This window comes from Canis lupus, chromosome 30 (genome assembly GCF_048164855.1).
Source record: "Canis lupus baileyi chromosome 30, mCanLup2.hap1, whole genome shotgun sequence".
NCBI classification, from domain to species: domain Eukaryota; kingdom Metazoa; phylum Chordata; class Mammalia; order Carnivora; family Canidae; genus Canis; species Canis lupus.
This window is the reverse complement of record NC_132867.1, coordinates 42888851-42913644: the sequence shown is the minus strand read 5'-3', so window position 1 is coordinate 42913644 and position 24794 is coordinate 42888851. Positions and strand designations below refer to the sequence as shown.

At 58.6% G+C, this 24794-nt stretch overlaps 1 protein-coding gene across 2 annotated transcripts in view; it reads right to left on the bottom strand.

Annotated features, from left to right (window-relative positions):
- Positions 1-24321, bottom strand: part of COL6A2 (collagen type VI alpha 2 chain) — a 33257-nt gene extending 8936 nt beyond the window's left edge. For both annotated transcript variants that reach the window (XM_072807266.1, XM_072807267.1), the window contains exons 1-20: positions 24180-24321; positions 9156-9295; positions 7452-8047; positions 7280-7300; positions 5647-5712; positions 4925-4978; positions 4795-4839; positions 4510-4536; positions 4270-4296; positions 4088-4132; positions 3659-3712; positions 3292-3354; positions 2902-2964; positions 2656-2745; positions 2006-2068; positions 1484-1546; positions 1285-1347; positions 872-934; positions 563-613; positions 231-266 (exon numbers count right to left, since the gene is read on the bottom strand). In XM_072807266.1, coding sequence (XP_072663367.1) covers positions 231-266; positions 563-613; positions 872-934; positions 1285-1347; positions 1484-1546; positions 2006-2068; positions 2656-2745; positions 2902-2964; positions 3292-3354; positions 3659-3712; positions 4088-4132; positions 4270-4296; positions 4510-4536; positions 4795-4839; positions 4925-4978; positions 5647-5712; positions 7280-7300; positions 7452-8047; positions 9156-9294 — 1629 coding nt within the window. In that variant the 5' untranslated portion in view covers position 9295; positions 24180-24321. The remainder of the gene's footprint in view (positions 1-230; positions 267-562; positions 614-871; positions 935-1284; positions 1348-1483; positions 1547-2005; positions 2069-2655; positions 2746-2901; positions 2965-3291; positions 3355-3658; positions 3713-4087; positions 4133-4269; positions 4297-4509; positions 4537-4794; positions 4840-4924; positions 4979-5646; positions 5713-7279; positions 7301-7451; positions 8048-9155; positions 9296-24179) is intronic.
- Positions 24322-24794: the final 473 nt, after the last annotated feature.

Here is a 24794-nt window from a genome sequence, read left to right as displayed (position 1 = left end):
AGCAGCTGCGTCACAGCGTTTCAGGACAGGCGCGGTTCTCCGTTTGGGAGACGCCGGCACGAGGCAGCGGGGAAGTCGGGGTGAGGCGGGGGGCGTGTGGCTGCCCGGGGGGTGTGGGTGCGGGTCGGGTCGGTCGGGTGCAGGTCAGGTGGGCGTCGGGTCAGGTGCGGGTATTGGTCAGGTGCAGGTGCAGGTGCGGGTCGGGTCGGGGGCGGCCGGTGCACACGTACCTCGGGGCCAGGAGGGCCAGGCTCGCCTTTCTCTCCCTGCGGAGAAGCACAGCTGTCACTCTGCACACCCCGACCCCTGCCCTGGGGCGGGAGGCTGGCTGTCCTGGGGACCGGGGTTTCTGGAAGCCCCTCCTGCCCCCTCAGGGGGTCTGTTAGCTCAGCTGCATGAGCGCCGTGCCCCAGACGCACCCTACGACCCGCGTGGTGTCCGGGGGTCTCTGCACCAGACAAGGACGCCCCCTCGCCCTCGCCTTGTCCCCAGGAGGGAGGCCCTCACAGGAACTGGTGGGAGTCCCCGGGCCCCCCAGGCCCCCACCCCTGCTGGGACTTACGGGTGTTCCTCGGGGTCCCGGGTAGCTGAATCCAGGCCTGCCGGGGTCTCCCTGTGGATGGGGGGGCTGGTCAGGAGGGTCCAGTGGGAGAGGAGAGGCTGAGCTGGCTGGGCTGAGGACGGGCGCCCACGGGGCTGGGCTGTGGGTTGGGGGGGCCATGCGACCCCGAGGGAGAGAACAGGCGGGGCTGCCCAACCCCTCACGACCCCACTCCAAGGAAGGGGCCTGGCACGCGGCCGGCAGCCCCCCGAGAGCTGAGAGGGGCTCAGGCCCCCAAGGCCGGTCTGGCCCCTGAGGGTAGGGACGAACCTTGGGACCAGGCTGTCCTGACTCTCCACGGGGACCGGCGTCACCGGGGTCTCCCCGAGATCCCTGAGGGCAGAGAGAAAGTGGGGTCGGCACCCATGGGGGGCGGACCGCGTCCAGCGACACAGCCTCCACGCTGCTGCCCTGTGCACCAGGCAGCCCCAGCTTCCTGGCCCGGCTCCCCGCTCCCGGACTCCCCATCTTGGCCCCCACCCCACCCCTGCTCCTGCTCCTGCCTGCACAGCTGGACCCCCCAGGGCAGGGTGACCACGCGAGCTGCCCCCCAACCCCATGCTGCAGCCCGAGCGTGCCACGGGGCAGCGTCCTGCGGGCAGGAGGACCCAAGGAGCCCTACGGGGGGCGGGGGGGGGCTGGCCCCAGAGCCACCAGGCCCTCCCAGGCGTCCTGCCACTGACCTTCTTCCCCGGCTCCCCGAGAGCCCCCTGGGGGCCCCTGGGTCCTGGCAAGCCTCGGTCTCCCTGGAAGGAAAGGAGACCCCGCTGTGATCACTGCAGGTTGGGTGGGGCCGGGCCCCTGCTGTCCCCCAGGACGTCCAGGGAGGGGGAAGCAGGCCCCAGGCTCCCCTCCAGCCAGGAGCTGGGCGGCCTCACTCACCTTGGCTCCTTTGTTCCCCACCTCTCCAGCCAGACCCCGGGGACCCTCCGGGCCAGGGTCTCCCTGTGAGAAGAGGCCAAGTCAGTCTCGGGCAGGTGGAGGGGCGGGGAGGGGGGCCCGATTATGGAGGGGGCGCCGGAGCACAGCCCTGCTCACTCGGTCACACGCACCAGGGACGGCACCGCCACCCACGTCCCAGAGGAGGAAGCCCCTCCTGCCAGGCCTCCCCCCACACCTTGTGTGGTCCTGCCACCTGGACATCCTGAGCGAGGGGCGGAGGGAGAAGCGGGCCGCCGGGTGAGCGGGGAGCCCGATGTGGGACTCGATCCCAGGACCCCAGGGTCACGGCCTGAGCCGAGGGCAGACCCCGCACCGACTGAGCCCCCGGGCACCCTGGGGTCACTTCTGTTTTCCAGGGTGGCCCAGGAGGGGGTCGCTGGTTTTCCTGGGTCCCAGGGCCCTATCGACACGGTGGGGAGACCTGTGCGGAGGCAGACGCGGTGGACACTGCCCCTCACTCACCTTCTCACCCTTGGGGCCGTTGACGCCCGGGCTGCCCTTGGCTCCTGGGTCCCCCCTGCGCCCCTGCGGGGAACAGTGTGTGTCAGGGGGCCCTGGTGGCGGCGCTGCGTGGGGCCCACGCTCTGCTCTCGTCACCCCGACCTGGGCTCTGGGGGCGAGTCATTTTGCAGCCAAGGATTTGGAAACGCGGGGCTCGTGGTCAGGGTGTGAGACGGGGCCAGTGGGGGGGTGCAGCCGACGTGACCGGGCCCAGCCTGGACCCGCGATCAGCATGGTCACCCCGCTCACTTCCGGGCCAGCCAGGCCTGGGGCGGGGCCCCGCTCTGTGAGATCCGGAGGGACACGGGCCTGCAGGCAGGGGTGCCAGGTGGGACCCGCAGAGGGTGAGCCTGAGGGCACGTCCGGCCCACGGGGTGTCCTGCTGGGAGGGCGACGTGGGGCACGAGGCCGGTCGCCAGGCAGGGGTGCAGCCAGTGGGGGCCTGCCCCACCCGCACCTGTTCCGTGGCCCATCCCAAGTGTCCGCAAGGGGGGACAACACGGCCCACGGGGAACGGCCGGCGGGCGCTGGGCTCCAAGAGGCCCAGACGGGGTGAGAGCGGGAGGGCGGGCAGGCGGGGCAGAGCCCACGGGGGCAGAGCAGGGACTCACTGGCTCGCCTTTGGGTCCTCGGGGCCCAGGTCCCCCCTTGGCTCCTTTCACGCCAGGGCTTCCTGGGGACCCGTTGTTGCCTTGATACCCCTGCGGAGAGGATACGCGTCAGCCACAGCGGGAGGGGCCCCGCGGAGCGCCCTGGGCCCGGAGCCCCACTGTCAGCACGGGGAGGGCGGGCCGGCAGGCAGGGCGCGGGCGGCTGGGGGGCGGCTGGGGGGGCGGGGACCCGCCGGGGGCACCTGCCTTGCTTCCTTTGGCCCCGCTGTCTCCTGGGGGGCCCCTGCGTCCCGGGCGGCCGGCATCTCCCTGGAAAAGTGGAGAAATCAGCCTCACACCGTCTGCTGCGGGCCTCGGGACCCCCATGGCTGCGCGGGTGAGAGACTCAGCCCCGGAGGCCCAGGAGGACGGGGCTGGGCCTCGGGCAGCTCCTGCAGTGTGAGCGCCCCCCCAACCCCCCTGCTCCTGCAGCCCGTCAGGCGGCACTGCTGACCCTCCTGCTCCTGTGTCCGTCTGCAGGGACCGGCCCTCTGCGGGCTCCTAGGACCGGCGGCCCCCGCGCCCCCACCCCCAGGCCCGGCAGGCAGGAGAGCCACCAGGCTGCCCTCGAGGCCACGGCCCGGGCGGGCGGCCTACCTTGGTGCCCTGGTCCCCTTGCTCCCCGGGGCTGCCGGCTTCCCCTGCGTATCCGTCGGGTCCCTGCAAGACGGGGTACGGGGCTGTCCTGGGCTCCTGTCCCCGTACTGTGCGCCCCGCCCGGGGCTCGGGGCTGGAAGCCCGTCCGGGGAGCACCGCCCCCTCACCCAGAAGCCCCCGAGACTACCTCTCATCGTGTGCCCACGACTCTGGCTGAGCCCCGGGGAGGTGGTCGGGGCAGGAGGCGGCTGAAGGCAAGGTGCACGCCGAGGGACTCCCGGCTCCCTCGCTGCCCCCACCCACTGCCCCCGCCCCACGTCTCCCAGAGCCAGGGCTAGAACCCCAAGAGGGACACAGCTGCGCTTACCCGGCTCCCGGGGTCTCCCTTGCAGCCAGGAGGCCCGATGCGCCCCAGCTTGCCCTGAGGGGGGACAGGGTGGGTCAGGCGGTGACAGGTGAACGGCGGGCCAGTGCCCCCCGCCACCCCCAGCGGGCACACGGCTGTGCCTCCAGTGGCTCAACCATAGGGTGGCGTCCACGGGGTGGCCGCAGGACCCTGGACGTGGCTGGACGTGTGTGTGGCCCGCACGCAGGCCAGAGCCGGGCTTCCGGAGCCCAGCGGGACCAGCGGCCGGTCCTCAGACACAAACGTGCGCGCTGGCTCTCAGGACGCTGCTCCTTCGCTGCGGAAGCGGCCCAGGCAAGGACCCGAGGGCTCGGGGAGGCTCTGCTCACTCCCAGACCTCAGAAGGGGGACGCACCCCGGCCCGGGGAGGGGGCCCCAGACGCACTCTACCTTCTGTCCGTCGGTCCCGTTCTTGCCGGCCAGGCCTGAGGCCCCCTGGAGGGACAGGTCAGCGGTCAGCGCTTGGAGCAGCGGGAAGGGGGGTGCCCGCCCGCCCACCTGCCCGCCCACCTGCCCGGCCCCCACGGCCCCCACGGCCCCCACGGCCCCCACGACCGCCGCGGCCCGCTTACCTTCCGCCCGTCGGCTCCAAATTCACCCTGTGCAGGAGGGAAGCGAGGCGGGTTAGCTCGGTGGCCCCCGGACGCTGCTGCCTCGGGCCCCAGGTCTGCCCTCGACCCCAGAGAGGGCCGCCCCCACCCCCCGCCCGCAGGACGCTGGGGACTGAGCCCCAATCAGGGCCGCAGGCTCGCCGACGGACGCTGCTGGGGGCTGGCGCCGAGCTGGAGCGGTGGCCAAGGGGGGGGTCTCACCTTCTCTCCTTTGAAGCCAGGAACACCCTGAGGTAGGAAGCAAGAGCGGCGTTACCGTGGTTACTCTGGGGACGGCCAGGGCGGGGGGGGCAGCCTCTGGGGACACCCAACCAGGACTCGGTGGGGGGGGCTCGGTTCAGGGACAGAATTCCAGATATTGGGATTCTTGCGTTGGGGCGAGGGCAGGCAGGGACCTCCCGACCTGTGGGGCAGCCCCCACTGGCCCAGGCTGCCCTGGGCTGGTCCCCCCACCGCAGCCCCGGGGACGGGGGGCCAGCAACTTGCCTTGGGTCCTGGGAAGCCAATGGGGCCTTCGATGCCGGGATCTCCCTGTGGACGAAGAACAAACAGCGGCGGCTGAACTCCAGTCCTGGAGAATCGGAGCCGGCGGGGCCGGGGTGCAGAGGACACTCACCTGGCGACCCTTCTGCCCGGGTTCTCCTGGCTCGCCCATGTTGCCCTTGGCGCCCTAAAAGTAGATGATGGACAAAGGGGTGAACGAAGGCAGGAGGAGGCGAGCAGACCACGGAGCCGGCAGGTGGGCAGATGCTTCTGAACTGCCGTGTCCTGCTCTGGGGCTCCTCTGTGTCCCCTTGGACGCCCACCGTGGTCCCCCCACCCCCCGGAGGCCCAGGGCACATCCACGCCTGGGCTGGGGCGGGTGGCAGGGCCAGCAGGACGGGGCGGGCGGCCGAGCACCTGTCCTGCTCCTGGCGGCCGCACGTGGGCCACATTGAGGAGGGAACCGGGGAGCTCCGGAGGGACACCTTGCCCACGGTGCAGCTCCCCGGCCTCCTCCGCTGGGGCCGACAGCACCACGGGCACTTCTGAGGCCCTGGCACAGAACTTCGTAAGGAAGTTGGAAGCCACGTATTTAATAAGCCACGGAAGTCGGTGATTTCCTCAGTCAGCAGCCCCGTCACCAGCAGAACCGCTTCACGTTTCATGTCCTGCTCGAGCTCCCTCACCTTATGACCAGGACATTCCCACGGCAAATCTTAACTAAAAAAGTGTTTCCACTTTCCTCAAAAAACGCCATTTTTAACTGGAAGGAGCTACACAAGACTTTCAGGTCTCCGGGGTCGAGGGTTGACGGCGCTCCCGGCCCCACGTGCGGAGCCGAGGGGGGCGGCTTACCTTCTGTCCGCGGTAGCCCTTGGGGCCGGGGGGCCCGGGGATCTCCAGACAGCTCACCTTGTAGCACTGAAACGAGAAGCAAGAGGTGCTGAGCAAGGTCGGCGCCCAGAGCCGGGGGGGTGGGGGGGTGGGGGCAGCCCTGGGTGGCCGACGGGAGCAGGGGCCGCAGGGACGAGCCGACGGGGGAGGTGCCCAGGAGCCCCCGGAGCCCGCAGACACCCTGGCCACGTCTGGGAGAACCAAGGTCCAACAGCGATTGCAGGAGGGATGGAACCCGCCTGTCCGGGCACCACCTGTGCGTGGGATTCCCACCCCGTGTCCGTGGGTGGCGGTGCTAGGGGAGGGCGCTGCTGGAGGGGCCCCTGGGTGGGGAGTGCGGGCTCCTGGCTGTGAGCTGGGGGTGTGTGTATGGGGACGGGAGACGTCAGGAGACACATGGGGACGAGGACGTTGAGGGAGGCGGGGATGTCAGGGGATGCAAGGGGATGGGAGGATGTCGGGAGGACGCACAGGGATGGGGATGGAGGATGTCAGGGGATGCACGGGGACGTGGGGATGTCGGGGGATGTACGAGGTCAGGGATGGGGGAATGTTGGGGGACATATGGGGACGGGGAACGTCAGGGGATGTATGGGGATGTGGGGATGTTGGGGGATGTATGGGGTCAGGGATGGGGGATGTTGGGGGACATATGGGGATGGGGGATGTCAGGGGATGTATGGGGATGAGGGGACATTGGGGGATGTATGGGGTCAGGGAGGGGGGATGTTGGGGGACATACAGGGACGGGAGAACGTTGGAGTTGCATGGGGACAAGGATGGGGGACGTTAGGGGATGCACAAGGACATGGGGACGTCCGGGGATGTACAGGGTCGGGGATGGGGGATGTCAGGGGATGCATGGGGATGTGGGGACGTTGGGGGATGTACGGGGTCGGGGATGGGGGATGTTGGGGGATGCGGGGATGGGGGACATTGGGGGATGCGGGGATATCAGGGGATGCATGGGGATGTGGGAATGTTGGGGGATATACGGGGTCAGGGATGGGGGATGTCAGGGGATGTACGGGGATGTGAGGACGTCGGGGGATGTATGGGGTCAGGGATGGGGGATGTCGGGGGACATATGGGGACGGGGGACATTGGGGGATGCGGGGATGTCAGGGGATGCACGGGGTCAGGGATGGGGGACATCAGGGGATGTACAGGGACATGGGGATGTCGGGGGATGTACGGGGTCGGGGATGGGGGATGTTGGGGGACATATGGGGATGGGGGACATGAGTGGATATATGGGGACGTGAGGATGTTGGGGGATGTATGGGATCAGGGATGGGGGATGTTGGGGAACATATGGGGATGGGAGGACGTCAGAGGTTGCATAGGGACAGGGACGGGGGACGTCGGGGGCCCAGGGCTGAAGCTCAGCGGCCCGTCCCCCCCGGCCTGGGGCTTCGAGGGCGGCCCTAGCGCGACCCCTGGGGCGCCGCCTGCCTCCGGCCAGCAGCCCCTGGTCCACGCTGAGCGGCCTCAGGCCCCGCGAGCGGAGGGTCTGGCTGCCCGCCCCGGGGGGCGCCGCAGAGGCCCAGGGGCAGCACCGGGCCGGGCGGCAGGAACCGGCGACGCCTCTCACCTCTCCGTAGGCTTCATGTTTCTGCAGGAAAGACAAAAAGCAGGCCCTTAGCCGGAGCTGGGGGCTGGGGGCTGGGGGCGGGCAGTTTGGGCGGCGCCGCGGGAGGGCGCAGAGGGGTAAACTGAGTCCCAGAGCCTCGCGCGGCCCGGCCCGGGGGGCGGGGGCCGCTCACCATGACCTTGATGATGCGGTTGACCGTGTCCTGGTCGATGTCCAGGTCGGGGCGCACCGTGGCGTAGTCGTTGCGGTAGAGCTCCAGGGGCACGCTGGCCATGTCGCGCAGCCCCTGCTCGTTGGGGCTCTGGTTGGGGGCGACGGCGAAGACCCGGATGCCCTCCTCGCGGGCCCGCTCGGCCTGCAGCTTGATGCCGCCGCACGGGCTGCCGGTGACGTGGCCGTCGGTGACCACGACCGCGAAGTGCACGCCGCCCTTGCCCTTGAGCCGCCGGACCTCGTGCGTCATGTTGGCCAGCGCGCAGTCGGTGAAGGTGCCCTTGCGGATGGAGACGATGCTCTCCAGGCTCTTGGTGAAGGAGGCGCGGTCGCTGTCGGGCGGGCTGAACACGCGCACCGCGTCCGAGAAGTGCAGGCCGCCGTAGCGCCAGCTCAGGGCCACCTGGTCCAGGTAGGTCTCGTCCTGCAGCTGGCTGACGAACTGGCGCACGAACTGCTTCATGTGGTACAGCAGGCTGTCGATGGGCGACTGCATGGTGACGCTCTCCGAGGTGTCCAGCACGAAGTACACGTTGATGGGGCAGTCGGCCTTCTCTGCGGGCGGGGCGCGTCACTGGGCGGGCGGGGCGGGCCGGGTGCGGGGCGGGGCGGGGATGCTGGGCGGGGCGGGGATGCGGGGCGGGATACTGGGCGGGACGGGATGCGGGGCGGGGCGGGGATGCGGGGCGGGATACTGGGCGGGACGGGATGCTGGGCGGGGCGGGGTGCGGGGCGGGGCGGGATACTGGGCGGGACGGGATGCTGGGCGGGGCGGGGTGCGGGGCGGGGCGGGATACTGGGCGGGATACTGGGCGGGACGGGATGCTGGGCTGGGCGGGGATGCTGTGCGGGGCCGGGGTGCGGGGCGGAGCTGGGATGCGGGGCGGGATACTGGGCGGGACGGGATGCTGGGCGGGGCGGGGCGGGGATGCTGGGCGGGGCGGGGATGCGGGGCGGGATACTGGGCGGGACGGGATGCGGGGCGGGGCGGGGATGCGGGGCGGGATACTGGGCGGGACGGGATGCTGGGCGGGGCGGGGTGCGGGGCGGGGCGGGATACTGGGCGGGACGGGATGCTGGGCGGGGCGGGGTGCGGGGCGGGGCGGGATACTGGGCGGGATACTGGGCGGGACGGGATGCTGGGCTGGGCGGGGATGCTGTGCGGGGCCGGGGTGCGGGGCGGAGCTGGGATGCGGGGCGGGATACTGGGCGGGACGGGATGCTGGGCGGGGCGGGGCGGGGATGCTGTGCTGGCCGGGGTGCGGGGCGGGGCTGGGATGCGGGGCGGGATACTGGGCGGGACGGGATGCTGGGCTGGGCGGGGCCGGGATGCTGTGCGGGGCCGGGATGCGGGGCGCGGCGGGGTGCGGGGAGGGGCTGGGGTGCGGGATACTGGGCGGGACGGGGCGGGGATGCTGGGCGGGGCGGGATGCTGGGGGCGGAGCTGTGGTGCTGGGCGGGGCCGGGAGTGGGGCGGGGCTGGGATGCCGGGCCGGGGGCAGAGCCGGGATGCTGGGCGGGGTCGGGATGCGGGGCGGGGCGGGCGGGGTACGAGGCGGGGCTGGGATGCGGGGCGGGATGCTGGGCCGGGCCGGGATGCTGGGCCGGGACGCTAGCCCCGCCCCCCCGCCCCCCCCCCCCGCGGCCGCAGCCCCGCAGGTACCTGGACAGCTGTTTCTGTCGGAGGTGGGGGGCGCCACGACCTCCTGTTGCTGCGCATGCAGCGCCCCCAGGAGCCCCCAGAGCAGGAGGGCGGAGCAGGGGCCTCGGAGCATCCTGGCGGCACCCACGCGCCCCGACATCCTGCAACACGGAGGAGCCGCCGCTGCACAAGCGCCCTCGCGGGTGTCGCCGCGCCCCTGGGCCCTCTGCCGGGCGGGGGTGACGCGGTGGGGGCGCCCTCGTCCCTCGCCCCTGCGCGGCCAGCCACACCTCGTGGCCCTCTGGGGGCTGCGGGCGCTAAGCCGCAGGTGCTTAGGAAGCGGGAACGCCAGGGGTGCGCGTTGGCGACCACAGAGCACGTGGGGGTCGGCGGGCGGTGACGGGGACGGGCGGGGGGCTCGGCACCATGCCAGCCGCCCCAGGGACACCTGCCCCCGGCGGGGATGCCTCCCCGGGCGGGTCACTGTCCCCGACGTGTCCAGGGGACCGGAGGCTGCCCGCTGCCCGCCTTGCCTGGGGCCTGGGGGCTCCGGGGACGCGAGGAGGGGAAGGTGGGACTCGGTTCACACACGCGGCGCTGCCTCCCGGGGACCCCAGAGCAGGGCCAGACCCGAGGAACACGCTGCCCCGCCCGCACTCGGCTGCCAGTGGGGGCGCAGGGAGGCTGGGCCCGCAGGCCTGGGGTCGGGGGCCTGAGGAGCCCTGCGGGAAGGCCGAGGCCCGGGGCAGGCCGGTGCACTTTTCCTGGTGATGCCCCTAATGCGTTCGAGAGGAGGTGGATGGAGTCTGGGATGGAATCTGGGGGCGGAATAAGGTTCTATGTCGCCTGAGTTCAGGTGAGGGGAGCTGGTCCTGGCATAATTAGGAGGGGCCAGGCCGGCCCTGCCTCCCCAGCCGAGGTCATGGTCAGGTCAAGAGGCCTTGACTCTGCAGGTAGAGGCTGGGACCTGGCCAGGTGTGACCGTTGCACAGACTAAAGCAAGCCCAGTGGGTGTGCCGGGGAATCCAGGAGGGCTTCCTGCATGAGGTGATGCAGGCAGTCAGACTGAGGGGCTGTCAGAGGAAGGGGAGCTGGGGGTGGGGGGTGTGTGGCTGAGGTAGGGGCTGGGAAGGTGGCGGGAGGGGCCAGCCAGGGGCCCTAGAGAACCTGGAAGCCAAGAGGAAGTCAGGCCACAACAGTCAGAGCAAAGAGGTCCAGAGCCATCGACCACAGGTGACAGCCAATGTGGGTATGTGGGACATCGTTGGGTGGGGCTGGGGGCTGGTGGGGGCTGAGCACTGGGACGTGGGCACAGCTTTGGCCCCCACTGCCCCTCACCCTGCTGCCCCCATGTGGGAGCCGGGAGTCCTGTCCCATCTGCTGTGGTAGGGAGGTGGTTGTGCACTTGCCAGCCCTCCATGCGTATGCACACACACCTCACATCACACGCACGCTCACACACACTCAATTAAAGAGGCCCCCATGATAAGGTGTACTGGTGAGAAATGCTACTCCCAAACGAAATGAAGAATTCTAAAAATAATCTACCCAGGAGGAAAACACACGAGCAGCAACGAAAAATATATTAAAACAAACAAACCCAGAGGGAAGAATCATCTAGGTGTTGTGAGCAGCCTCCAAGGTGGGCCCAATAGCCATGTGTCCTGGTACTCACACTCTTAGGAAATCCTACATGCTCAGCTGTCACTGGCCTGTATGGCCAACAGGTCAGCGTGCAGACGACAGCTCACAGGAGACACCGGGGCTGTTGTCTGGCCTTCTCCTGGGCTGCTCCCAGGGAGGAAGCGGCACACGAAGGCACTCAGGCAGCCTTGCCGGGCAGGTGAGCCGAGGTAGGAGCACATCCTCAGCCCAGACAGCAGGTGAGCAAAGCCCCGGACAATCCCCAGGGCTGTGCCTGCACCTCCTAGGGGACCCTGAGCTAGAACCGCCCAGCCACACCATTCCTGACTTGAATCAATTGTGACGTAGCAAATGCTTCTTGTTCTAAATTTCTAAGTTCTGGGGTAATTTATTACATAGCAATAGATAACTAATGTAGGCCTCAAACTTTTCCTCCACAATATTGTACACAGAAAACCAATGAGACAGTAACTGGAGACTTCTGCGGGGAAAATGAAATGACCCCAAGATACCTGCCTAGTCAACTTAGCTTTCATGCAAAGGATAAACGTCACAGGTATAAATGGGCTCACCCACATACCATTCCTAAAAAAATTCTGCAGACAACAGAGAAATGAATAAAGGTAAGAAAAAAGAGCGAAGACCCTTGAATAGACTGAAATATAAAAAAAGGAAGGAAAAAGGAGCCAGAAAGCACAATATCACATGGATCAGTTGACAATATATGTGAATATTTTAAACTCTTCTGTTAAAGACTAATGTTCTCATGCCCCCCGATGTTTATAGCCACATTATCTACAGTAGCCAAACGATGGAAACAGCCCAAGTGTCCACTGACTGATGAATGGATAAAGAAGATGCGGTCTATACACACACATACACTGGAATACTACTCAGCTGTAAAAAGAATGAAATCTCACCTTTTGCAACGACACGGATGGAACCAGAAGATATTATGCTAAGTGAAATTTCAGTCAAAGAAAGACAAGAACTATATGATCTCGCTCATATGTGGAATTTAAGAAATAAAACAAAGGGGTAATAAGAGACAAACCAAAACACAGACTCAATGTAGAGAACACACTAATGGTAACCAGAGGGGAGGTGGGGAGAGGGTAAAGTGGGTGATGAGGGTTAAGGAAGGCATTTGTGATGAGCACCAGGAGGTGTATGGAAGTGCTGAATCACTATATTGCACACCTGAGACTAATATTACACTGCATGTTAACTACACTGGAATTAAAATTTAAAAATGGATAAAGAAGATGTGGCACATATATGCGTGTGTTTATGTGTATACACAACACACACATACACACAACAGAATATTGCCCAGTCATAATGAGATCTTGCCATTTGCAACAACATAGACCTAGAGAATATTAAGCTAAAGACATAAGTCAAAGACAAATACCCTGTGATTTCACTTATATGGGGAATCTAAAACACAGATGAGCAAATAAACAGAAACAAAAACAGACTCATAAATACAGAGAACAAGCTGGTGGCTGCCAGGGTGGAGGTGGTGGGGTGGGCGAAGTAGATAAAGGGGATGAAGAGGCACAAACTTCTAGTGATAAAGTAGATGAGTCACGGGGATGAGAAGTGCAGCCTGGGGATCACAGTCAATAATATTGTAACAGCATTTGTGTGTTGACACACGGTGACTACACTTATGGTGGTCGAGCATAGCTGAATGCACAGAACTGTTGAATCACTCTGCTCTACACCTGAAGTCAATATATTTCAACCATACCATAATAAAAAAAGAAAGAAAAGAGAAATATTCCTAAATTGGATCAAAAAACAAAACCCATCTGGATGAGGTTTGTGAGAGTCACACTACATAGGCTGTCACTGACAGTACAAAGAAAACCAGGGAAGGGCGAGACAGAGAGGACCGTGATGAGGGAGCGTGAGGACCCATCGAAGTGGGACAGAGGGCGAGAGATGCTGCCAAGGGCGAGATAAAGGCTACAGTCTAGTTAGGAGTCTTTATGTATTGGGTTTCGTAACAAAAGTGTATAAAGCAAAAGTGGTGAAAAATTGAAGAAAAACTGACAAATTGCAATCATAATAGAAGACTTTAACTCACCTTTGAAACTTGTGGACAGATCACGTAAGTAACAAAAAAGAGGATGTGAATGTCATGTTTTATAGAACTTTGATAGTAACAAGTAGGGAATATGCATTTTCTAAATATTTGGATTTGGATAATGTGCATTAGTAAGACAGAAAAAAAATACCTAGAAGTTTTTTTTTTTTTAAAGGATGCATTCCCTTTTTAGATTTTTAAAAAAAAATTTATGACAGACACACACACACACAGAGGCAGAGACACGAGCAGAGGGAGAAGGAGGATCCATGCAGGGAGCCCGACATGGGACTCGATCCCGGGTCTCCAGGTTCACACCCCGAGCCGAAGGTGGTGCTAAACCGCTGGGCCACCGGGGCTGCCCAAAAATACCTAGAAGTAAAACAAAACACAAACCAAACCCCATCTTTCTTTTGTTAAAACTATATAAGAATTAGTGAGAAAACACAACGTTATGCATAAAAACAAATATGAGAAGACCAAAGCTATAATTAGAGGACAATACATAGCCTTAGATGCTTTATGTGGTAAGAGAGGAAACCAGCATAACAAACTAGGCACATAGTTGAAAAGCTAGGGACAGAAATAAATTAACAAAATGAATCTCAGGAAAATAAGAGAAAGAAAAGAATAAGAAATAAACCAATTGATTAAAAAAAACACAACAGTAGAGTTATAAATATATCTAAGAGCTGGTTCTTTGAAAAGGCCAATAAAGTAGAAAAATCTAATCAAAAATAAAAGTGATGAAGCATAAATATAGTAATACACAAATTTAGGAATGAGCAAGGTGACAGAATGATAGGTGAAAAAGGTTTTTAAGAGCACGCAAGTGCAGCTCTAAGCTAATGAATGTGAAAGACCACGTTCTGGGAACGTCTTGAGAAGAGGTGAGGAATGGACTGGACTCTGCCCTGCAGGGCTGGAAACACCGGCAGGAGGTTACGCCCCGAGGCTCTGGCCCACAGGGATTTGGGTGAGTTCTTTTGCAGCTTCAGGGACAAATAGTCTCTGCCAGTTGGCCTGTTTCAAAACACAGAAAGATAAGCTTTTCAATTTTTTGTTAAACTTGGAAAAACCTGAGACCGAGACGTGATAAAAGAAATACCTAAAAGGAACTCTGTGGACAAATTTCACTTTTGAATACAGTTGCAAAATTCCTAACAGAGGTTAGAGAATAAAATCCATTAGCATACCAAAGATGACTGCCCCCAAACTGGGTGAAGTCAGTTTAGACACACAATGATGCAACACTACAAAGTACGGTAACAAAAGGCACATTAACATAAAGAGAATCATGTAACTGCTTTAAGGGAGCCCTGAAACATCCATTGCTGACGGAAAAAAATTACAAGAAAATATATAGAAAAAGCTATAGATTATCTTCCACCAGCAACAACCAATTAAGAAACTTAATGGACAGAGTATTTACCCTAGCAACGAAGACGACATAAAGCTAAGGAGTAAACTTAAGAATCAAAGAAAGTGCAAGACTTATTAAAAAAATCTCAAAAATTTTCTGGGCAGCCCGGGTGGCGCAGCAGTTTAGGGCCGCCTGCAGCCCGGGGTTTGATCCTGGGGACCCTGGAGTGAGTCCCACGTCGGGCGCCCTGCACGGAGCCTGCTTCTCCCTCTGCCTGTGCCTCTGCCCCTCTGTCTCTGTGTGTCTCTATGAATAAATAAATAAAATCTTAAAAAAAATTTTTTTTCTAAGGAACACTTTGGAGACACAAACATTATTTCTGCATGAGAAACACGATATTGAAGAATATGAGTTATTTCTAGCTCAGTCTATAATTGAATGTAATTTTGACTAGAATCTCCAAGACATAGTTTTGCTTGTACGTGTTGACAGAATGACTCAAAGGCAGAATAAATAAGAGTAGCTGAGAAAGACCAGGGATAAGGGGTGATGAAGGAACTTGTGTTTTCAAGGGCAAATGATACCACGAAATCATAGTAACAAGGCCTCTGTGGGTTGTGGTGGGACAGGCCGTCGGGTCCCCCAGAACCGAGGAGGTAAGACGTGGCCCTTCAGAGCAGGGAAGGGGTCCTGGGATGGGGGCTCTCCATGTGGCTGAACAGAGGAGTAATCTCACCTACACCCACATAAATTCCAGAATTCCAAAGGTCTTTGAAATATAGGAAAGATGAAGTGATGAGGAAACACCTACGGTTACTGTGTGTCAGATGCCAGCTACGTCCTGTAAGGCCTACACCACCCAGGGCATTGGTCCTCTTCCAACTCCCACCTCACCCAGGAGGACACTGAGACCCGGCGTAGGTAGCTTGCTCAGGGCACTCAGCTAACAGCCAGGCAGCATGGCTCAGGCCCACACTTTTTTTTTTTTTTTTAAGATTTTTTTTATTTATTTGGGAGAGAGAGAGTGAGTGTGTGTGTGAGCACAAGTGGAGGGAGGGGCAAAGGGAGAAGCAGACTCCCCGCTGAGCAGGAAGCCTGATTCGGGGCTCAATCCCAGGACTGTGACCTGAGCCAAAACCAAAAGTCAGACCCTCAACTGACCGTGCCCCCGTGGGTGCCCACCAGCTTCACTTCAACATTAGACACTCTGCTCCTGTACAGGTTCCATCCTCATCTTTTAGTTACTACTGTCACAAAACTACATTTTTATACTTTGTGTGTTCAAAGCATAACCAAATATTATTATTTTTTAAAAAGATTTATTTATTTATTTATGATAGACAGAGAGAGAGAGAGAGAGGCAGAGACACAGGAGGAGGGAGAAGCAGGCTCCATGCCAGGAGCCTGATGTGGGACTCGATCCTGGGACTCCAGGATCGCGCCCTGGGCCAAAGGCAGGTGCTAAACCGCTGAGCCACCCAGAGATCCCCCCAAATATTATTTTTAATGCATTAGTTTCTGTGGAATCACATACCCTTACCATGATAAATTAGCTTTTATGATTGCTCATGTGTTGATCTTGACTGAGACCTTCAGGTTACTGTCTAGCGTCCTTTCATTTCACCCTGCAGGACCCCCTTCGGCACTTCTTGTAGGTCAGGTCTGGTGGTCGGTCACAAACTCCCACAGCTTCTGTTTATCTGGGAGTGTTTTAATTTTACCATTGCTTTTGGTGGGCAGTTTTGCTAGATATACAATTTTGGGGTGATAGGATTTTTCTTTTAGCACTTTGAATACTATCAGGCAAGTCTACCAAGTTTCTGATGAGAAATCTGCTGATAATCTTATTGATGATCCTGTGGATATCATGAATCACATCTTGTTATCTGATTTCAAAACTTTTTCTTTGTCTTGGTTTTTTGATAGTTTGATGATGATGTGTCTCACTGAGTCCCTTTGAATGTATCTACTTGGAGTTCATTGAGCTTCTTGGATCTTATGTTCATGTCTTCATCAAACTGGGAAGTTTTGAGTAATTATTTCTTCAGATACTTTCTCTGTTGCCACCTCTCCCTCTTCTCCCATACGACATGTGGGTCTTTTAGGCTCTTCTCACTTTTCTTTAATCTTTTTTCTATCTGTTCCTCAGGCTCAACAATCTGTATTGTCCTATCTCCAACTTTGCTTGTTGTTTCTTCTTTCTGCACAAATCTGCCTTTGAATTCTTCTAATGAAGACTTCATTTTGGTTATTATATTTTCCAGCTCCATTATTTCTTTTTGAATTCTACCATAGGTTTCTCTTTATTGATATTTCCATTTTATTCAGACATTTTCTTGACTATTTTAATGCTTTCCTTTAATTTTTTGAGCATCTTTAAGATGGTTGTGTTCAGGTCTGTGGCTACTAGGTCCACCATCGGGTCTTCTTTTAGGAAGTTTCTCTTGGTTTAGGGTCTTTTTCCCTCCATTGAATGGCCATACTTTCATTTCTTTGTGCTTTTTGATTCTTTTGTTGAAAACTGGACATTCAGATCTAATAATGTGGTATGTCTGGAAATCAGATTCTTCTTCTCCAGGGCTTGCTGTTTGTTTATTTAGTTATTTTATTGTTGTAGGCTGTCTCTGTGCCAAGGATGAGCCTGAAGTCTAAGTATAAGGTATTCTCAGGTGTTTCCTGAGCATACGACTTCCTCAAACATGTGCAATGCCTGTCAAATTTCCCCTGTATATGCAATTGCATTAGAATGTCCTAGTCTTCAATGTCTGGCTCGAAAGGAAAGGAAAGGAAAGGAAAGGAAAGGAAAGGAAAGGAAAGGAAGAAGGAAAAAAGTGAATAGGGAAAAAAGTGCCAACACTTTAAATGTCCTGGAAGTAAATTCAGCTAGAGGAGGAAGGGAAGGACTTGCAGTAATGGGAGAAGGTGAAACATGGGTTCAAGAAAAAAATATCATAGAAAATATTTCCTCTGATCACAATAGGATGATATTAGAAGTCGATAACAGAAGGAAAACCAGAAAATTCACAAAACTGTGGGAATTAAACAACTCACTTTTAAACAACTAGTAGATCAAAGAATAAATCAGAAGGGAAATTTGAAAATACTCAGGAGCCAATAAAAATGAAAACAAAACACACCAGGATGTATGGAAAAGAGTGAAAGCAATGCTTAGGAAGAAATTTGCAACTATACATGTTTTCATATAAAAACAAGAAAGAGGTCAGGGGCTCTAGGGTGGCTCAGTCAGTGGGAGTCTGACACTTGATTTCAGCTCAGGTCATGACCTCAGAGTTGTGAGATAGAGCCCCGAGTTCCCTCCCCCTGCTCATGCACCGGTGCAGGATGCACATTTTCTCTCTCTCTCAAATAAACAAATTTTAATTTTTTTAAATTAAGAAAAAAAACACAACAACAAAGAGGAGCTCAAGTCAATAACCCAACTGCAAAGCTTAAGGAACTGGATGAAGAAGAACAAATGAAACCCAAAGGAGAATGAAGGAAATAATACAGGGTAGAGCAGAGTTACATGAGATAGATGACAGAAAAACAATAGAGAAAACAATGAAACCAAAAACTGGTTTTTCAAAAAGATCAACAATATTGACAAAACTTAGATGAACTAAGAAAAAAAAGAAGACTGAAATCACTAAAATCAGAAATTACCACAGGCACATTACTATTGATTCCACAGAGGAGAGGAAATGGAAAGGATTGTAAGAGAGAACCATAAACAACTGTACACCAACAAGCTAGATAACCCAGGTGAAAGGGAACAAATTCCTAGAAACACAAAACTTCCAAACCACGAAGGAATAGAAATTCTGAACAGATCTATAATGAGTAAGGAGATTGAATCAGTAACAGAAAATCTTCTGACAAAAACAAACAAACAAACAAAAAAAAACCCCTAAATCTGATGGCTTTACTTGTGAATTCTACCAAACATTCCAAAAACTAACATCAAAACTTCTCAAACTTTTTAAAACAAGTTGAAGAGAAGGTAATACTCCATTACTTGTTCTATGATGTCAGCATTACCCTGATACCAAAGTCAGACAAAGACACTATAAGAAAAGAAACTACAGACTAATATTTCTATTGAACAATGACACAAAAATCTTCAACAAAATATTAGCAAACAGAATTCAATAGGATAGTAAAAGGATTAAACACCATGAGTAAGTGGCAAAGATGATGCAACATACGAAAATCAATCAATGTAATATATAACCCACGTGATCATCTCAATGCAGAAAAATCTTTTGATAAAATTTGACAACCTTTCATAATAAAAACCCAAAACTAGGAATAGAAATAACCCATCACAATATAATAAATATAATTTTCATATATGAAAATTCCACAGCAAACATCATACTCAATGGTGAGAGACTGAAGGTGTTTCTTCTAAGATCAGGAACAAAGCAAAGATGCCTACTTTCACCCCTTTATTCAACACGGTATTGGAAGTCCTAGCCAGAACAATTAGGCAAGAAAAAGACATAAGAGGCACTCAAACATGAAAAGAAGAAGTAAATTATCACTGTTCACAGATGATACTATCTTATATGTAGAAAACCCTAAAGATTCCACAATAGGAGCTGTTAGAGTAAACGAACTGAGCAAAGTAGTAGAATAAAAGTCAACACACAAAAATCCATTGCATTTCTATATACTAACAATGAACAACACAAAGCAATTCCATTACATCAGCATTAGAAGAGTGAAATATTTAGGAATTACCTTTACCAAGGAGGTAAAAGACTTATTCACTGAAAACTATAAAACCTTTTTGAGAAGAATTAGAGAAGATATAAACAAATGGAAAGATAGTCCATGTTCATGGATTGGAAGACAATATTAGCACGTCAATGCCACTCAGTGTGATTTACATATTTAATTCAATCCCTATGAAAATCCCGAAGACGATTTTTGCCGAAATAGAAAAAGCCATTCTAAAACTCAGAAGGAAGGTCAAGAGACCCCGAGTAGCATAAACAATTCTTAAAGAGAAGACCAAAGCCGGAGGACTCACACTTCCTGATTTCAAAATGTACTGCAGAGCTATAGTAATGAAAATAGTGTGGTACTAGCGTGAAGACAGACATACAGACCAGGGGAATGGAACAGAGCCTAGAAATAAACTCTTGCATATGCATTCAAGTACTTTTCAACAAAGGAGTCATGATCATTCATTGGCGGAAAGACAGTTTTTTTAAACAAATGATGCGGTGAAAACTGGATATCCACAAGCAGAAGAATGAAGTTGGACCCTTACCTCACACCATACACAAAGATGAACTCAAAGTGGATCCATGATCTAAACGTAAGACCTAAATATAAAGCCTTTAGAAGAAGGGTAAGGTGAAATACTCACAACATTGCAGAGGACAATGATTTAATGGACATGACACCAAAAGCACAAGCAACTAAAGAAAAAATGGGCAAATTGAACTTTATGATAAACAAAACATCTTGTGTACGAACAGACACTATCCACAGAGTCAAAAGGCAGCCCTACAGAATGGGAGAAGGTCTCTGCAAATGACAGATGTGATCGGGGATTAGAATCTGGGCTATATAGAGAACTGCTGGAACTCAACAACAAAAACTTGGTTCAAAAATGGACAAAGGACTTAAGCGGACCTTTCTCTACAGAAGACATATAAATGGCCAATGGACACCTAAAAAGATGCTCAGCATCACTAATTATTAGAGAAATACTAATAAAAAAATTATAAGGATATCACCTAACATTCATTACTAGGATGGCTAATATTTAGAAACTCCAGAAAAGAGCAAGTGTTGGAGGATGTGGAGAATCTGGAAGCGTTGGTGGGAATGTAACATGGTAGGATCTCTGTGGACAACAGTACGGTGGTTCCTCAAAAAATAAGATAAAAATGAAATTACAATATGATCTAGCAATCCCATGTCTGGCTACATACCCCCTTCCCCAATTAAAAGCAGGGTCTCAAAGGGAGATTTGTGCACCCAACTTCATTGTTCACATTAGGGATTTCCACAATAGGTGAAACAGGGAAGAATCCAAGGGTCACTGGCGGATGAATGGAGAACCATAATGTGCACGTCCACTCAATGGCATATTACTCAGCCTTAAGGAGAAAGGACATTCTGACACCCGCCACAACATGGGTGGGCCTTGAGGACATTATGCTCAGTGAAATATGCCAGTGACAAAAGGACAAATGCTGTATGATTCTAGTTATATGAGATACTTAGAATATCTAAAAAACTCATAGGGATAGAAGGTAGAGTGAGGCTGCCGGGACCCGGGGCAGAGGGAATGGGGACTTAGGGTGTAACGGGTATAGAGTTTCAGTTTTTCAAGATGAAAGGCATTTCCGAGATGAATGGAGGTAACAGTAGCACAACAATATGAATGTGCCCAATACCACTAAACTCTACACTTACAAATGGTTAACATAATAAATTTTACATTATGTGTATTTTACCACAATTTTTAAAAACCGGGAAAAAAAAGTTCTTACAGGTTGGGTACGACTGAGCACTTATTAGGAACACGGGGGAGATCATAACCAGGCAAATGGTCAGTAACCAAAACCCACTGATGCACAAAGACCGGGGACGTGCAGACAGGCCAGCAGCACCCCACCCCTCATCTGTGACATGGGCACACGAGGAAGAACACGCGGGACCGAACAGCAGTACCGCCCGCTGTGCAGGACGCCAGCGCCTTCTGACCACCAGGCAGGGAGGCCGTGGCCTCTCCCGAGCTTCTGACCCAGAGTCCGCTCTCCCAGCACCAGGGGCCCCTCGCAGCTCGATCCTACCCCCACTTGCTTATTTCAGCATTGCGATGGGCCACAGCAAGGCTGACGGGGGTGGGGGTGGCCTCGGTCACCCGGGAGGGTGTGCAGATAGTCTGTGCAGAGTGCTGCTTTATGATATGGCCATGCCAGCACCCGCCCCTGGGTGCCAGCACCTACCCTGGGGCACCTGCACCCGCCCCTGGGTGCCAGCACCCACCCTGGGGCACCTGCACTCGTCCCTGGGGCACCTGCACCCACCCTGGGGCACCTGCACTCGTCCCTGGGGCACCTGCACCTGTCCCTGGGGCACCTGCACCTGTCCCTGGAGCACCTGCACTTGTCCCTGGGGCACCTATGCTCATCCCTGGGGCACCAGCACTCATCCCTAGGGCACCTGCACCCGTCCCTGGGGGTGCCAGCACTCATCCCTGGGGTGGGGGGCTGGGTTCCCCAGGTGCTGTTCCCTGAGCAGCATCCCGTGACCCCTGCTTCCTTGCAGGTGTGCCCCACACCAGGGTCTCCCCCATGCCCTGTGGCTTTGCACAAAGTGCGAGAGATGCCAAAGAAGGGAGCTGCTCATCCCAGCCCTGGCCGCCCCTTCTCTGGCCCGGCCCGGCCCAGGGGCTCGGCTGAAGGCCCCCCGCTGCCACAGCTCGCAGGAGCCCCGGGCCAGCCCTGCTGGCCTGTGGTGCAGGCACTGCCCCGTGCAGGGGCCGGAGCTCCGCCCGACCAGGTGGCCCAGGGTCCCGGGCCCCACCGTCCCTGCACGTTGCCTTCCCTGTGGCCTCCCAACGACACGCCCGACCATGGCCCCAGCCCTGCTGCGGGCTTCGCGGCCTCCTAGCAGCGGGTGGCAGCCTCACGGTGGCAGAAGGGCCCAGCGCCCATCAAGTCCTGAGTCCTGCTGAGGGGACACGCCTGGCCCTTGTGCCCACCCGCCCCGGCATGGCCTGGGAGATGGCGGTCACCGAGGCTGGGGGCTCAGCCACTGCCGGGCCCTGCCCTCCTGCCTCGGGGTGACGAGGCTGGGAATACACCCCAAAGGCCTTTTTTGTTGCCGTTAAACAAACGTAAGATCATCTCTGGGCCCAAACTCCTTTCCTGGCAGAAAAATATGCCCACTGTGTGGTGCGCAGCTTCCCCGGCCTGGGTGACAGACTGCAAGTGGAGCCCCTCTCCTGGGCCCGGGGCGTCCCCGTGGGCGCGGCGGGATGGGCCACGTCGGGCCCGGCGGCTGTTTCTGCGCTGTCGTCAGCCTCAGCGCTCAGCTGTCCAGGGGGAGCCCCCACCCCAGGGCCCCAGGGTGCTGCCGAGCTGAGCGAGGAGTCCCGCCAGGGTGGGTGGCCGAGCCGGGAGGCATCACAGGCTGCCTCGGCCTGGGCTCCTGCTTCACTGCAGGGTCCTGCTGCCCCCTCCTTGTCTCCCTGTGGCTGGGAGGGGGGGGGATGCCCAGGAGGCACGTGCGGCCTCAGAGGGGTGGGGTGCGGCCCTGCTGTTCCCGGGGTGGGGTGGGGGGTGACTGGGAGAGCTCGCTCCGGCCACGGGTGCCCCTTCCAGGAGAACAGCCTCTCTGTGGCCCGAGGGAGGGCCGGTGCCCCTGACACCCTGGGCCCAGCTCCACGGGAAAGCGCTGGGCCTGCCTGCGGGGTGGGTGACCCTGCTCCCCGCCCCCCGAGTGTGGCCTCTGGCTCAGAGCCCCCCCAGGAGCCGGCGGGGTCCCTTGCACATACTGAGCCCCTGGGGTATTTGCTGACCACCGGCCTTGGCCATGGCTGGGTCTCCCCAGCTGTCCCAGCCAGTGCCCCACGGCTGTAGGGTCTGAGCCCCGAGCCCAGGGTTATAGGGAGGACACCCCCCCTCCAGAAGGGGCCACAGAGGGAGCAGCGACAGTGAACTTGGCCCTGGAGGCCCCTGAGGACTGCCCATGAGGAGCTGGGACAGAGGCCCTGGACCTGCCCCCCGTGGGGCCCTTGCTGACCGGGGGTAGGGGGTCCCAGCTCTGGGGGGATCCCAGTTCCGGGGTGAGTCCCAGCTCTGGCGGGGGTCCCAGCTTCACGGGGGGGGGGTGTGGGGGTGGGGGGGGTGGTGTCCCAGTTCCGGGGGGGAGGTCCCAGCTCCACGGGGGGTTTCCCAGCTCCAGGGCAAGGGGTCCCAGCTCCGCGGAGGTCTCAGCTCCAGGGGGGAGTCCCAACTCGGGGGAGGGGGGGAGGTCCCAGCTCCGGGGGGATGTCCCAGCCCCGGGGGGGGGGGGGGTCCCAGCTCTGGGAGGTCCCAGCTCTGGGGGGTGTCCCAGCTCCGGGGTGGGTCCCAGCTCGGGGGGAGGGGGTCCTAGCTCCGGGGGGGGGGGGGGGGTCGCAGCTCTGGGAGGTCCCAGCTCCGGGGGAGTGGGGTCCCAGCTCCGGGGATATCCCAGCTCCGGGGGTGTCCCAGCTCCGGGGGGGGGTCCCAGCTCCGGGGTGGGTCCCAGCTCGGGGGGAGGGGGTCCCAGCTCTGGGAGGTCCCAGCTCCAGGGGAGGGGGTCGCAGCTCTGGGAGGTCCCAGCTCCAGGGGGGGGGGGGGGTCCCAGCTCCGGGGCGGGGGTCGCAGCTCTGGGAGGTCCCAGCTCCGGGGGGGGCGTCCCAGCTCCGGGGGGAGTCCCAGCTCCCGGGGTGGGGGGGGTCCCAGCTCCGGGGATATCCCAGCTCCGGGGGTGTCCCAGCTCCGGGGGGGGGTCCCAGCTCCGGGGTGGGTCCCAGCTCGGGGGGAGGGGGTCCCAGCTCTGGGAGGTCCCAGCTCCAGGGGAGGGGGTCGCAGCTCTGGGAGGTCCCAGCTCCAGGGGGGGGGGGGGGTCCCAGCTCCGGGGCGGGGGTCGCAGCTCTGGGAGGTCCCAGCTCCGGGGGGGGCGTCCCAGCTCCGGGGGGAGTCCCAGCTCCCGGGGTGGGGGGGGTCCCAGCTCCGGGGATATCCCAGCTCCGGGGGTGTCCCAGCTCCGGGGGGGGTCCCAGCTCGGGGGGAGGGGGTCGCAGCTCTGGGAGGTCCCAGCTCCGGGGGAGTGGGGTCCCAGCTCCGGGGATATCCCAGCTCCGGGGGTGTCCCAGCTCCGGGGGGGGTCCCAGCTCCGGGGGGAGGAGGTCCCTGCTCGGGGGTCGGGGCGGGCGGCGAGCGCTTACCTGACCTCGGAGCGGCCGGTGGGCTCCGCGGAGCTCGGAGCTGGGTCGAGCGCTGGGCGGAGGGAGGGGCCGCGGGGCCGCCCACTTTATACCTCCCGCCCGGCCGCGCCCCGACGGCCCCGGCTCTGCGGACGGCGGGAGGCGCTGCGGCCCCGCGGATGGCGCGGAGGGGGCGGGGGCGGCGGGAGCCCGGGAATGCAGGGGGAAGGGGGAGGGAGGGGGAGGGGGAGGGGCGGCGCGGGGCCCGGGGCGGGGGTGCGATGCCGCGTCCCCTCGGGTGTCACCGCCCAGCGGGTCCGCAGCGCCCTCCGCGGCTCAGGGCCCCCCTGGACCGCACCCGCCGCCCCACCTGGGGTCCCGCGCCCCCCGCCCCCCCATCCCCGCCGCCCCTGCTCCTGCCCCTGCTCCGTCCCCAGGGCCCGGGCCTAGGTGCGGAACCCTGCCCTGCACCCGGACAGCCCCGCGGTGCCGGGACTCCCCCTGCGCCCCCCTGTGTCCCCTGCGCCCCCTGTGCCCCCTCTGCGCCCCCCTGTGCCCCCAGCACCCCCCAGCACCCCCCTGCACCCCCACAACATCCCCCTGTGCCCCCTCAGTGACCCCAGCGCCCCCCCTGCG